Source organism: Mustela lutreola, chromosome 1 (assembly GCF_030435805.1).
Source record: "Mustela lutreola isolate mMusLut2 chromosome 1, mMusLut2.pri, whole genome shotgun sequence".
NCBI classification, from domain to species: domain Eukaryota; kingdom Metazoa; phylum Chordata; class Mammalia; order Carnivora; family Mustelidae; genus Mustela; species Mustela lutreola.
Window position 1 is genome coordinate 288,016,007 of NC_081290.1, and position 14,991 is coordinate 288,030,997.

At 58.4% G+C, this 14,991-nt stretch overlaps 1 protein-coding gene across 8 annotated transcripts in view; it reads right to left on the bottom strand.

Annotated features, from left to right (window-relative positions):
- Positions 1 to 14,991, bottom strand: part of KCNQ1 (potassium voltage-gated channel subfamily Q member 1) — a 308,703-nt gene that overhangs the window by 58,391 nt on the left and 235,321 nt on the right. For 4 of the 8 annotated variants that reach the window (XM_059150971.1, XM_059150927.1, XM_059150945.1 and 1 more), the window contains exons 13-15: positions 11,179 to 11,273; positions 10,138 to 10,184; positions 8,929 to 9,044 (exon numbers count right to left, since the gene is read on the bottom strand). In XM_059150971.1, the coding sequence (XP_059006954.1) occupies positions 8,929 to 9,044; positions 10,138 to 10,184; positions 11,179 to 11,273 (258 nt within the window). Of the gene's footprint in view, positions 1 to 2,478; positions 3,077 to 8,928; positions 9,045 to 10,137; positions 10,185 to 11,178; positions 11,274 to 14,991 lie in introns of those variants that run through there. The other 4 variants (XM_059150937.1, XM_059150953.1, XM_059150963.1 and 1 more) reach the window with 3 other exon arrangements.

Genomic DNA, 14,991 nt, shown 5'->3' on the forward strand with positions numbered 1-14,991 from the left:
TGGAGGCTGTTCAAGTTCTGAGTTCTGTTTCAGAATTTACTTATTTATTTACTTATTTATTTATTCTTGTTTTTTAATGTGAAAACAGGTCCGGCCCGAGATTTGGCCCTAAGGCCCCAGTTTGCGGGTCCCTAGTCTAGAGTGCCTTGGCTGAACTAGGCCAGTGGGCCTCAGTACAAGTTAGTGGGGGGATTCCCCCCTTTCTGAGGGGTGGGAGGCTGTAGAAGCAGTTCTTTCTCAGTCCAGCCTGCTGAGGACTGGCAGCCCCACCCAGACCCCCTGGAGCTCCAGCACAAGATCCATTTACGACTGAGACCCCAGGGACCAGGAAAAACCAGACCTGTCACTACCACCCAGTCACTCCCAGAGTTATGGGGGAACAGAAGGCAGCAGAGTTGGGGACCAGCATGCGGAGCTGGGACGCTACAGCCAAGAGACACAGGCTTCCCAGAAAAATCCCGTCTTCAAAATCCTGATTCTGCCCACAGTGCGAGGATGAGCGCTTGTCTGACCGTGTGCTGGCGAGACACTCACTGGCATGGATGAGCTCCGTGGGAGGTATGGTAGGTCAGAGGCTGGAAGTACAGTGAGAGTGGAAGCCACAGACATAAGACACCTGACGAGCTGAGCAAACATGACTCTCACAGGTGACGGATGGCATCCAAGGCCAGGCCTGCCCAAGGTGGGGAGTCTCGCTGTGCAGCCCTACATGAAGCTGGGACCTTCAAAGGTCTCCTTTCGGTGTGAGGGTTAGTGAGAAATAACCCACTTCCAGAAAAGGCTGTAAAGAGAACCATCTGCAGCTAAGGGCAGTGGAACAATGTTCGCTCCAAGATATTGCATCCATGCTCAGCTTGGAAGCCCAAACACACCCTTCCTGGGTGTGTTTCTGGAAAACTTTGAGCTTAGAATTTTAAGTCCAGCATGGTAGTACCCCCCACATGTATATCAAAGGAAGGGGGAGCCACAGATCCCCCTGAGACCCTCAATTCCGCTAGGCCTCAGGAATACCCACAGATAAATTTTAGGACATATACACTTCTGATTTTAAAGAAACAAAACCCTGAAAGGCAATGAAACACCATGAATGAAAACCAGTCAGGAAAAAACAAAGACCAGAGAAGCAGACTCACAAAGAGATAGGAAAGTTAATAGAAACAAAATGTAAAAAAGCCCCATTCAATGCATTTCAAGATTTTTCAAAGTTTAAATACACAGGTGAAGAGAAAGCCTATTAAAAATGACCAATCAGGTATGAATAAGAGCCAAATAGAAGTTTCATAAATAGAAAAATAATTGATATTAAAAATTCCCTGGATGGGTTTCACAACAGATTAGATACAGCTGAAGAAATAATTAGTGAATTGGAAGGTAGACCAGAAGACGTCATCTAGAAGACAGTATACAGAGACAATCTGATTTTAGTACAAGAGGTTAAGGAATGTGGTGGGGAGGGAGAGGGTCTGCCACAGGCCTCATGAAAATTCCAGAAGGAGACCAGGAGCTCATTATCTTTCAGCGTCCAGTAAGATCCAAAGAGCTAACGACAGAGAGTAATTCTGAACTCACGTTGGACGCCAAACCACAGATGAAGGGAACTCACCAATTCCAAAGAGAACCAACAAGAGAAACTCCATGCAGACCCTGCAGTGAAAATGCAGAAGACCAGAACCATAGGAGCGATCTACGAAGCGTCCAGAGAGAAGACATGTGCTGCCTTCTGAGGAGGAAGCACTCGGCTTCACCTTTGCTCTCAGGATGAGCCAGATATGCCAAAGAACAGTTGGATAATATTTCCAATGTGAGGAGAGAAAACCATTTTGGTAACCTAGGGCCTGGAACTGTATTCCCAGTGGAAATATTTTTTAAGAATGACGACAAAAGAAGTCATTAAAAAAAAAATAAAATTGGAGAGATTCTGATTTTTGAGACAGAAACTTTAATAAATACATCAGCTAGGAAAAAAGTGATTCCAGATGTAAGATCTGAGATGAAAAATAAATGATGAGTGACGAAAGAGGTAACATAGGCGAGTACATTTAAACACATATTGATTGTCTGAAGCATTATTATTCATGAATCATTCAGCTAAAAAAATAAACATGAGTGAGCTAAAATATACAACAACAAAGACTGTAAGTCAGCGGGGGAGTGACTGAGTCTAAAGTTTTCTAATGTGCTTTTATTACAGATGTGGGTAAAGTAGCAATTAACTGTTATACATCCATTTAAAACGTTCTGGGTTGACATCTACAAGAATGACAATAGAATATATAACTTCAAAACCAGTAGGAAAAAAAGCAGACTGAGAAATGGTACTCAACCCAACACACGGAGCAAAATAAACATTAAAAATTTTAGTACGAAAGGAAAACACAATATACATTGCTAGAAGTCAATCCAAACAGATTAGAAATTACTTTAAGTATAAATGTGTTAAATGATTAAAAAAAAAACCTCTCAGCCATTAAGTGTTTGTAAAAGATATCCAAAATGTGTATAAAGGATTGAAAATAAAAGAATTTTAAAACCAGACACCAAAATCAGAAAAAAAAATCACAAGAAAACTACAGATCAATATCCTTTATGAATATGGATATATTCTTAATAAAATGTTAGCAAACTGAACATGGCAATGTGGACAAGAGACGATCAACCCTGCCCAAGTGGGAAATGCAAAGTTCGTTTAACTCCCCCAAACCGGTTATTACACCACATTAGTAGCATAAGGGATAAAATTCGTTTGACCATCTCAAAAGATGCAGAACGGGCATTTGAGAAAATCCAATATCCATTCATGATAAGAACTCTGAAAATGCCAAAAGTGGAAGGAAAAATCCTCAGCCTAATAAAGAGCACGCATGGGAAACCAGCAGCTAACAGCACACTGGACAGGGAGTGACTGAGTGATTTCTCAATTCGTCAGTGCCTGGCTACTTCTAGTCAACATTTCCCTGGGTGTTCAAGGCAGCATAAATGGGCAAGAAGAGAAATTAAAGGCACCTAGACGGGAAGAAAGATGGGAAGGCAGGCGTGCCCTTCTTCACACCTGTCGCGATTCTGCATGTTGAAAATCCTAAGGAATCAACAACAATAACAACAAAACTTACTGAAGTTAATAGCAGCAAAGTCACACCTTCCAAGTCTGACATAAAATATTAATAGTACTTTCAGACAATGGTAGTAAACAATGAAAAAATGAAATGAAGGAAACAGTTCCCTTAACAATAGAACCAAAGTCATAAAAAGTTTAGGAGCAAATTTAACAAAAGCTGTGTGAGAACTGTACGCCAAAGATGACATCACTGGAAGAAACTGGAGCAGACCAAGTAAACGGCGTGCACGAGCTGTACGCATGGGTTAGGAGACTCTGTGGTTAAGACGTCAGATTCTCCCAAATAGATCCATAGGTTCAACACAATCCTTATCAAAATCCCAGCTTTCTTCTTCCCTCCCTCTCTCCCGCTCTCTCTCTCTTTCTTCCTTTCGGTTGAAACTGACAAGATGATTCTACAATTCGTAGAGAAATTCATAGGACTTAGAATGAGCAAAACAATTTAAGAAAGAAAAAAACCTTAGAAGACTCATACTACCTGATTTCAAAACATGCTATAAAGCTACAATAATCAAGATGGCGTAACACAGATTTGAGGATGGGCAGACAGACATAACAGACTTGAGAATCCAGAAACAAACCCATATAGGTAGGCTCAATTGATTTCTGGCATAAATCAATGTGGAAAAATCAATTTCTGCATAAATCAATTTCTGCGATAAATCAATGTGGAAAACAGCGTTCTCAACAAATGGTGCCGAGGCCATTGGATATCGATAAGCAAAAAATAAAAAAAATAAAAAGTAAAAGGGCGCCTGGGTGGCTCAGTCGGTTAAGGCCTCTGCCTTCGGCTCAGGTCATGATCTCAGGGTCCTGGGATCAAGCCCTTCATCGGGCTCTCTGCTCAGCAGTGAGCCTGCTTCCCCCTTTCTCTCTCTGCCTGCCTCTCTGCCTACTTGTGATCTGTGTCTGTCAAATAAATAAAATCTTTAAAAAAAAAAAAGGCTTCATAGTATTTCAAAGGACTGATGCCACACAACCAATTTCACTGACAAGTGAGCAATTAGAAAACTCTTAGAATTCTAACAATGACAAAAATCATGCTGGAAAGAGCTGCTGGGATAAACAAGAGGTCATCACAGAGATGAGAAAGGTGTGTAAGCGAGGAGACGTTGGAATGAAATGCTACGTATCAAAACTGGGCGATGCACTTTAAGTGGTCATTAGATGAAAATGGAGAACCTTAAGGTCACACTTTAGAAATCTAGAAAGTCTAAAAATTAGCAACTGGCACTTAGCTACAGATAATACAGACATTAAAATGATAATGCCAGTAAACTGGAAAACGGAGAGGAAACACAGATTTCTAGAATATACAACTGAACAAAACTGACACGAGAAGAGATAGAAAGCCCACTGTCCTATAGCTGCCATGTCCTTGACTCGGACTGTGAAGTCTTCCCACAAAGAAAGCGCCAGGCTTGGATGGCTTTACCTTTAATGTCACCTAACGTTCAGGAGGGGAAGAATTCCAAATCCGATATGAAATATTCTAGAAAGTAGAAAAGGACAGAACACTTCTGCACTCATTCAGGGAGGTTCATGCAAATTTGACCCCACATCCTGATGAAGACGGTGTGAAAAAGGAAAATGAGGTTGTGTGTGTATCGCACACAGAAATGTCAGTGCAAACATTCTGAAGAAAACATGAGCAGGTGAGTTTCAGCTGCGTCTAAGAAATAACACAGACTTTGAAGGGCTGGTGGGACTGGAGTCCACATGGTTAGGTGGACAGTGGTCACAGAGGGAGATGACCAACGCCTAGACCCAGCAGGGAGGGCATGGGGCCGGAGAGATGGGTGAGTGGCATCTAGGTAGCTCTTGGGGGTGAGCAGGGATGGGGCTGTTGGATGACCAGGTCTCAGGCCAGTTGGCAGCTGGGGGGATGGAGGAGTCCCTCTGGGCTGAGGACAGAGCAGGAGGAGCCGTGTCTGGGGCAGACCCCAGGTCCTGGGTAACTGGGCTTATCTGGTACCAGTGAGGGGCAAACGTGTGCTCAGCAGGGGGGTCCAGGGCCAGTGTGCTGTGTGTGTGTTGGGGGTGATCTCCCGGGCTGGGGGCATTCGTGTCCAGGAGAGAGGCGTGCCTGGCCAGGGTTTGAGGACAAGAGACTGTGGAAGGAGTGTCTATGGTGGGGGTGAGGGCCCCGTCCCACTCACGCCCTCTGAACTGGGGCCTGCAAGCCCAGGCCTTGCCTGTGTCCAGCTCTAAGCCGTGAATATTTCTGGCAAAAACAGAGAAGAAAGAAATCCTCCCAGCCCACTGTGCCCCTCATATCAGCAAAAGCAAGACGAGCTGAGTTTGCAAAACACACAGGGCTCAGCATCCACCCTGCAGCCTGTCCTGGGGGCTGAGCTAAGAACATGCATGGGGGCGGGGGCTGGAGCCGTCTTCACGGCTCCCCAGAGAGCCAAGGGGACGCCTGCCGCCCGAGCAGCCCTCGCAGGGTCGGAGGTTGAGCAGGGGCCCGTGTTCTCGGGGCTCCCGTTCCAGGTCCTGGTCAGGCCCCTCTGGCCTAGTCTGTGCCGCTGCTCTGGCTGGTGCAGCCCATGGGTTTTCCGGCCTGTCCCGACCCTCCCGGTCCCCAGCGTGGCCCACCCTGCTGCTACGTGGCCTCTTTTCGAAATGACTCTGAGGTTTCGTGAACATGAAGCACTTTGCGCTCGCCTCCAGCTCTCCACCGCGGCTCCTCACCTGCCCGCGGCCCCTACGGGGACCAGCTCTTCGCCTGACCCGCTGTGTGACCTTGGGACACTGCCCAACCTCTCTGGGCTCAGTTTCCCCACATGCAAGGCAACATTTATTGGTGCGAACGAAGGTCCTTCCTTCCCAGGACAGCGGGAGGGAGCGTGGCCGCTCAGGGCACTTTTACCAGAAGCGTGCGGGGAGGGTCTTTTCCTTTCACTGTTAAAGGGCGGCCAGGGGGACGCAGGCTGTTGGCTGGCAATGCCAGTTTGGCTCATCACAGCCCTGGAGCAAGGTGGGCCCTCACAGCCAGGCCAGGCCTAGACAGGGGTGCTAGGTGCTCCAGGAACAGGCGGGGGGGGGGCCCTCTGAGGTGGGGGAGGCCCTCTGGCACACAGGAGCTTTGACAAGGGCTCTGGGGAGCGGCAAGTGCCTGGGACCCTTCTCCCCTTCAGGGCCGGGCCTGCACATAAAGGGAGGGGTTCCTTGCAGGGAAACCGAGGCACCGCTGGACAAGCCGAGCTGGCTTTCCCTGGCAGCTCCCTGCACGTGGACACTCCAGGCCCCTGCTCCTCAGAACTGCTCTGTTCCTGAGAACGGGGGCGAGCAGCGGCACTCCCCAAATACCCTCCGGTCCTCCCGTCCTCTCCAAGCCCGGGTCCTGCAGCTGAGCGCGTGCGCCTGGGACAGGAGCGCCATCCTAGCTGCGGCCAGAGCCGTGCATCCCACAGGAGGGTCAGACTCCTTCCCTGCCCTCGGCCAGCCCAGTTGGGTCGGAGAAGGCCCAGGGCCTCTGGCCGGCTGGCACTGTCCAGGCCTCCTGGGCCCCTGAGGGCCGGTGGCTGCTGGACTTCCTGCCTCTAGCTTCCCGCAGTCAGCAGGACGGCTCTGGGGTTGTTTATGGTCCCAACGGCCCCAGTGATGACTGCGATAATGTGGGGCCTAGGACGGGCCACCGTGCCCTCTGGACCCGGCGAGGCCCTTTCCCAGGGTCTGTGGCTGAGGGGGCGCAGGCCAGAGTCTCAAGGGACTGCCCGGTCTGTGACACGGCCCGGAGCACCGGCTTGCGCGCTACCTGGGAGACTGCGAGAAGCTGGGTTTGGCTCAGACCGAACAGCTCCCTCCCAGCAGAAGGGGACGGAGACAGCACAGGCCCTGTCTGCCCGGTCACCCCTCACGGTGCAGTGGTCTCCCCTCTCCTTTTTGACCAAGCCTTGTTCCCAGGGGTCAGGGACTCTGGAAGACACTTTGCTTTGTTGTTTAGACAAATGAGGGTGCGTCCGTACTTCTGTATTGTGGAGGCAAGTGGGGCCCCACCGCAGCCCGCCGTGCTGCCCGTGGCCAGCCGGGCCATCCTGGTTGTCAGACCGGCACAGGTGGCTGGATGTCTGCTTCTCCCGCCTGGGCAGGGGCGCTACTCCAAGAGACCCTGTCCCCAACCCACTGTCATCCCGAGGACACCAGGTTCTAGTCCGAGCTTTAAGGGGTGGCCTGGCCTGAGAAGCAGAGGGCAGAACCATAGGAAAACTCGAACACCAGGGCAGGGAGAGGGGAGCGCATCTGGAAGCTAGTGCAACAGGGGCCACTGCCCGGGTGCCCTAGGGCAGGGAGGCCTGTGTTCCCAGGGACCACCGTGATTCCCATCAGCAGTGGAGGTTGGTCAGCAAAAGCCTGCTTGGCCAGGGTGCCAGGGCTGGACGAGAAGGTTGGAGAAAGGGGCCCGGCTCTATCTCCTGGGCCTACCTCTGCTTCCTCTGCTGTCTAGAAGCTCCCCCCGGGGTGCCTGGCCTGCCACACCGGGGGTGGCCACCAGCCGCTCTGGAGGATTATGCCAGCCCTGAGCCCCTGGTCCCCAGCACTGGAAAAGCCAAGGATACCCTGGCTCCATGGAGGGTCCCCGGGCCTCTGATATCTGCCGCCTGGGGACGTGACCTCTCTTGCTCTCTTCCTGCCAGACAAGGTCATCTGCCACCAGGCCATCTGCCCGAGAGCAGGCCAGGTACCAGCCTGGCTGGGGCCTGCACCGCCCGGGGGCCAGACCCTCCAGCAGGCCGGATGTTGGGGTTGCATAGTCAGCTGGCCAGGCTGAAAGTGAGGACCCCCGTGGGCACCTGGACAGCGGCCCTCCCTCTCCCATCCTGGTCCCGTGCCGTGTCAGGCCCCGTGGCCAGCCCAGGCCAAGGCGGACGGTGCCCATGGAGAGGGTGTGATGCTGCGGGCCGCGGGGCCCAGGGAGCCGCACCCCTGCCCCGCCTGCCCAGCGTCAGCGGGGATGGAAGCTGGCCAGAGCCCGGCGTTGCCCGGGAAACCGAACGGCACACACAGGTCCTGCCCAGCGAAACCCGCTATTTTTAGTCTCCTGGCTACTTTCAGATAAAGCCCGTGTAGATGGACGAGCTGTCGTGCACGATAATGGCCCCCTCTGAACCCCAGAGACTTCACAGGGCGGGCCCCAGCCCGAGAAAGACCCCCTCGGCTCCCCAGGACACCCCGGGCAGAGGATCCTGTACTGAGAGGCCCGCAGGCCTGCCGGCGGCGGGGGCGTCCCGGTGGCCGAGGGCCCGTGCTTATGCCAAGGACCCACAGGCCCACGTCCCACCTGGAATGCAGTGGGGCCTTGGTCGGCCCGGCACTCCCCGAGCATGGTCTGCACCCCACATGGAGGGTCCTCGAGCCCACAGCCCCAGCTCCCCGCGACGCACCCCTGTGCCGCTCTCGGCACCTCTGAATTCCCCGAGTGCACACGGTGGCGGCACAGACGAGCCCTGTCCCCCGTGCCCTGGGCAGCCTCAGCTGCTCCCAAGAGGGGCCTCGGGGCACCAGGTGCCACGCATCAGTAAAGACACCACGTGCCAGAGTCCTACAAACCAGGGTCCTGGGGACCGACATCTGCTTCGAGTGGGGGAGTGGACGTGAGCCCCAGGGTAGGGAGGCCCTGAGCCCAGGCCGGGGTGCGGGGCGGCCCGCACACAGCTTGCGACGCTGCTGGGGGGATCGGCGGCGGCTGCGGGCACCTCCCCCAGGACCGTGACCGTCCCCAGAGCCCGCGCGGCCGTCCCCAGAGCCCGCGCGGCCCGAGGACCGTGACCGTGACCAGAGCCCGTGCGACGCGGGGCTCTGGTGCCTACCTTGTCTTCCACCCGGTTCAGGCGGGCCCCGACGGTGTTGCTGCCGCGGTCCTTGGTCTTCTCTGCGGGGTAGAGCGCCCGAGTCAGGGACACAGTGCTGGCGGGGGAGGGGCCGCCTAGGGTCAGGGGCCCGCATGTGAGCACCTCCACATTGGGAACCCGGGAGGCGCAGCAGTGGGCTGGGCGGGGGCTCCTGCGAGGCCTCCGAAACCCGGCCCTGGAGGACGGGGCTGTCCCCGTGGGGGCTGCGGGCGGCGGGCAGGCGCACCCACGGGACTGGGCCATGCGGAGGCCACGAGCTGTGGGAGGGGGAAGTCGTGGCGAGCCCGTGGTGGGCGAGCCTGTGGGCGCCGTTGCCACAGTAGCGTGTGCTCCCTTCCCGCCTCCGTGTCCCACTCCGGTAACTTGCGCCAGGGCTCAAGGGCTTTCGTTAGCCTTCGTCGTGGGGACGCGTCATCCGGCCCCGCTGACACGGGGACGGTCCGTGCTTATTAGCAACAGGGTCCCGCGGGGTGAGGTCTGCTCCTTGCTTTGGCCAGACTCGGAGCTGCTGCATGCAGTGGACCGCGCCATGGCCTAACCCTGGCTTCTGTCTGCGCTGGGAGGCCCTGGAACCGCTTAGACCTGTTTCTCCGTGATGCAGAGGCCTGGGATGTGCCCACGTTCTGCGCCCCCCGCCCCGGCCCCCTGTGTCCTGCTGGCCTCTCCAGCCGCACTGCCATCCAGCCCCCGCTAAGTCATGGCTCCCACCGGACTTGGGCTGGGCGACCCACAGGACCGGCCTGGCCTTGTCCTCCCTGGAGGGAGCTGTAGCTCCGGTCCAGGGGATGTGAGGGGTCCGGGGAACACGAGGGGTCAGGGCTGGAGAATGGCTCCCGCCAGCTGCTGCTGCTGCTGCTGCCGGCCCCTCGGGTCCCTCTGGGCTGGCTCCTGGCCCTGCATGGGGTCCTGAAGATCACACTCAGATCTCTGAGGGCCTAGAAAGGCCCCCTGTTTAAAGAGATCCTGTACAAACCAAAGATTCCTTTAAAAAGCACATGTCTAGGCCCTTGGCTGGGCAGGGGTGTGGGGGGTGGGTGTCCACCGGCATGTGGGCCTGTCCTGCACTTCCCAGGCCCTGCTGGCCCGTTCTGATGGGGAGAGGCGGGCCTGGGTGGAGGGGAGGCCGAGGGTCTGGTGCGGGCAGCGTGTCTGGATGAGGAAACTCACCTGAGACAGAGATGAAGAGGGAGGGCTTCCCGATGGACTGGTCCAGCCTGGGAGGGACAGAGGGAGACGGATGGAGACCGGCTTGTGCTTGGCCCGGGCTCCACACACACCCACCCAGCCCACCCAGAGTGGACAGGTGAGGTGCCCAACAGGGCGACGAACAACTCACCCGTTCTGGGGACACCCACCACTGCCCTGAGCCCGCCATGGTCCTCCTGGGCCCAGAGGCCCGTACTACTTCCGGGGGGTGCTCAGAGGCGAGGGGCAGTGGCAGAGTCCCTCAGCTTCCTCCTGGGGCAAGTGCCCCGGGTCCTGTCATTCCCTTGTAAGAAGCGCAGGCCAGGCACCTCAGCCGCGCTCAGAGAGATCGGCGGGGAGCGGGCCCTTGCAGGGTGAGGCCCCATTGCCGAGCTAGGCCGGCTGCACATCCCTCCAGCGGGTTCGCCGTGGTCGGGGGCAGCCTGAGCCTCCGGCTGAGGTCAGGATGGACACAGTGTCCCAGCCATACCCTAGGACATGGGGTGTAGGTTCCCAGGCTAGTCCACTGGAGAGGTACAGCCAGTCTGAGCCTGCACAGGCCCTGGGGACCGTGGTGTTTCCATGGGGACAAGCTCTTCCGGCTGGATGCCGGAAGCTGGCGACTCCCACTAGTTAGTGTTCCTGATTCCAGGCCCAGGATGGGGAGGCCTCAGGGGTGCAGCCCAGGGGGCAGGACTCTATGCTGGGCACTGGGTGTGTCCTGGGCAGGCCTGGCCCTCCTGGCTCCCAGGTGGTGTGGTTGGTATAGGGGTAGCTGGAGGGTATCCGTGGCTCTGTGGGGGCAGCAGGCTGGCTGGGGAGCCCCCAGCCCAGCCACCCCTGCCCCTCCCCGTGCCCATGCCACGTCCATCACGCCCCCACCCCGTTCATCTCCCCCACCCGCGCTCGCATCCGTCATGCCACCCCCTACCCCTGTCCCGCCCCCGTTCATGCACACCCCTGCCCCGCCCTGCCCCTCCCCGCCCCCGTCCATGCACACCCCCGCCCCACCCCCGTGCCCACCTTCTCTGCAGCTCTTTGATGCGCACCATGAGGTTGAGGTGGCCCTGGGAGTACTGCTCAATGACGTCCCGCACATCATAGGGTTTCCGGGCTTGCTGTAGGCCACAAAGACTGTCAACCTCTGTCCCGTGCCCTGTGCTACGCCCTGTGCGCCCAGTGCCACCGGCGACAGTGATGCTGCATGGGGCCTCTCAGGGACCTGAGGAGGTCACTGCTGCTGAGCAATGAGCAATGGGGCTGTCCGGCCCAGGGCACACACAAGGGCCCCCTCGGCCCTGGGGCTGGGTCGCTGGAGCTGGGGGACCCTGGGCTGGCAGTTTGGCCTCTCTGGGCCTTAGCTTCCTGCCCACCCACCACAGGGCCCCGTCGCCGCCCCTCTCCAGGTTACCAGGCCCCGTTCTTGGGAGGAACCCATCATGCTGCGGGGCCAGGAGGGGCCGGGCTCTGCGCAGCCACGGTCTTCCCGGCCCCATGCCGAGCCCTGACCCAAGCACCATTCTCAGGGCGGGGGAGAGGCCGGCAAAGGAGGCCTCGGGTGACAGCCGCAGCCTGCTGTGCCCGCTCTCTGGGGCCACGCAGGGCTGGGCAGCTGACCCCAAGGCCCCTGGGCTTGGTGCCACCTTAGAGCCCGTAAATGCACATGGGGCTCAGGTGAAACCACCAGAAACCACCACCAAGTGCGAGGCTTCTCACGACGTTGTAGAACCTCAAGCCACGTTTACAGCCCCGTTCCCAGGAGCCTGCAGGCCGAGGTCTCCCCCAGGTCGCAGCAGGCCAGTGGAATGGGCTTTTCCTGGCCCAGAGGCCCTGCACCGATGCAAGCCAGCCAGAGCTGCGTGGGAACACGACCCCTCTATCCAAGGGGCCACGGGTCGCCTGGGCGGGTGAGGCCCCGAGTGGGGCTCAGCAGCACTGGAATCCACGTTAGCAATGAGCCTGGGGCAGAGACCACGAGGAACGAGGTTCAGAGACCCACCGACTGTCCAGGCTGGGCGTCTGCCCTGGGGTCCCCTGGAGACATGTCTTCCCTGGCAGCAGAGCCTACCCCTCCTTGCGGTGGCCCCGTCCCCCAAGACTGGGGCTCCCCTAGTCTGATGGCACAGCTGGCCCTGTTTTCCCAGAAACACGGGGTACCCCGGGGTCACCTTCTTCAGATCCTGGACTGTGTTTCTGATGGGCCTAGGGGCTCTGCCAGCCTCGTGGGCAACTCGACGGAGTCCTGGCAGCTCCCCTGCTAGGGTTCTGGACTCTGGGAGTTCCACGGCAGACGCCTCCTTCCTCCCAGGGGCCGGGCCCCGAAGTCCAGGCGGTCCCTGTCTCCCCACATGACCTAGCGGGCGGGGCCCCTGGCCCTCACAGGCAACACGCAGCCCCTCTGTGGACCCCGATGAAGACCCTGAGATGGGGGGGGGGGGATTGGACCCAATCGTGCCCAAAGCACAGCTGCACCCTGCACAGGAAGACTCGTCTCCCTCGGGTCTGTGCTGGGCTCCAGAACCACCTTGTGAGCGATACCCAAGGCTTGTCGCGAGACCACGGGGCGGGCATGGGGGAGGACTCGGGGTGGGCCTCCGGCTCCCCGCTCGGTCGCTGAATGACCGCCATCACAGCAGCATTTAGGTACGGGCTGGGGATAACGTGCCAAGACCTAGGTCTTCCTTCTGGAAGATGGGGCGTGAGCTTCCCTTCTGGAAGAGTCTGAGCTCCTTTTCCGTGTGCCTGTGGGAGGAGGCCCTGGGTCACGACGGTCAGCCTCCTGAGGGCCCCAGGGCTCCGGGGGGCATGCCTAGGCCAGTGAAGTCTGGGCTGGGACATGGGTTGCGTTCAGAGCTCGGGGGGGAGCGGGCCTGGCCTGGGGAGGAGGGAGCACACCCCTGGGATGGGCTCCCAGAGAGGCTGGAGAGCATGGACCGTGGTGTGCAGGTGGACGTGGGCACCCGAGTGCGTCGGGATCTTGTGTGTGCGCGCGTGTGCCTCTGGGAAGGTGTGAGAGTGTGTGTGAGAGAGAGAGGGAGAGTAGGAGCACGTGCCCGCGCGGGTCTGCGGGACAGGGGTGCTGCCGGACACGGCTCTGGGGTGGGGGGTGGGGGGCGTGTGAGCCCCGCCTCCCTGCGCTCAGAGCCCAGACCACAGAAGGGTCCGTGCCTCCCGGCGGGGCCCCAGGCGCCCTGAGACTTATCTTGGAGCTGCTAGGCCCCCAGGGTCTGGTCCGCACTCCTGGAGGCCTCCGTCAGGGGCGGCCTGGGGCCCCGCCGGAGAAACCATCTCAACTTTCCCTCCAGAGCTCATTTCCTCTGACGGCAGCAGCAGAAGCCTGAGATGAGCCAAGATAATGCAGGGCTGTCCAGACTGACCGACGGTGGACACGGGAGTTCAAGGCAAACTCGAAGGGCTAAGAGCCTCTGGCTCCTCTGGCCAGACACAGGGGCGGCCCCCGGGGCACTTATCGGCTGCAGCGAGGCAGGCGGGGGGCCACCCGCCACGTCGGCAGCCCCTGGGGCTGGGGGGTGGGGTCGGGGTGCAGGCAGACAGACCAACAGGCTGTTGTGGGGGAAGGGAAGGCCTCCCTGACAGCTGGGCCCGCAGACCTCCTGACGGCCAGGCACTCCCTCCAGGCTGCTCCCCCGGGGGTCCCTCCTCCCTGTGGAACGTCGCCGCTGGCAACACGGCCCGGCCGGTGAGGCTGAGGCCTCCCCGGTCCCCCGCCTTGCTCGAGAGCCCCGGTGCCCCACTGGGACACACAGGGAGGCTCTCGGAACATGTCCATTCAAAGGCCCCCACCAGCTTTGTTTGGGGGCCCCAAGGGTCCTGGGCACAGACGTGGGGCAGAAAGCAGGGAAGGTAGGGTGGCCCGGCCTTCTTCTGGGGGCCACTTGCAGGGCCCTGGCCTGTGTCCTGCAGCAGGAAAGGGGGCCCCAGCCTAGAAGGAAGTAGGGGGTCCCTGCTGATACCCCCAGGCAGTTTCTTGCCTGCCTTTCAGGGATGGGGTGCTCCCCAAGTCAGCTCTCGCCGCAGCGGGCATCTGTTTACCAAGGACAAACTCTGTCCCAAGCTGGAAGCTGCCCACATGACACTAGAACTGGGCAGTCAGAGCCTCAAGTTTTTGCCTGCTGTGCTGGGGGCCCCTCCACCCAGCAAGCCCCCTGCCCACCTGCATGGCCTCCCCCCAGCCCCGTCTTATAGGGCCCTGCTTGGGAGACTCAGCTGCCTGCTTCTAGGGTGGGGGCCATCCCCATTTTAGAAGATTCTCCACTGACCCCCACCCCTGCTCTACCCGTTTGATATCTGGGGTCTTCGCTGTCACCGCCAGGCTGCTGGCCAGTGAGGGGGCTACATCCCGGCCCTTCCCAGGACCTCCCCCGTGCTGCCCAGAGCAGTCCCCTGCAGGAGCTCCGTGCCCCTTCCCCACCCAGGGGTGCTGGTGCTGCTGGGAGGTGGGCCCCTCCTCCTCCCGCGCCCTTCAGCTCCCTGCCTCCCACGCTTCCCCTCTGTGGGAGGGAAGCCAGGGCCACCAGCTTCAGATACTCTCCACCTCTGGGGCCATCACGTCTTCCCCAGGATCTTGCCAGGCAGACCTCCGGCTGCCAGCCAAGAATGGCACTTACGATGCCTCGTGTGTTTGGGCAATAAGAAGTCCCAAGCCCTATTGGGACCCTTTGTGTGACTTGTCCCAGTTTGGCGGTGAGCAGCCTCCCTGTCCAGGAGTGTCGGGCACACGGGCAGCAGAGCCGCCGCCAAGGGAGGGTGTGCGCGGGCTGCCCGAGCCCGGCCGGCTGCGAGCCCTGGGGCTGCGTGTGACACGCGTCGGGCTGG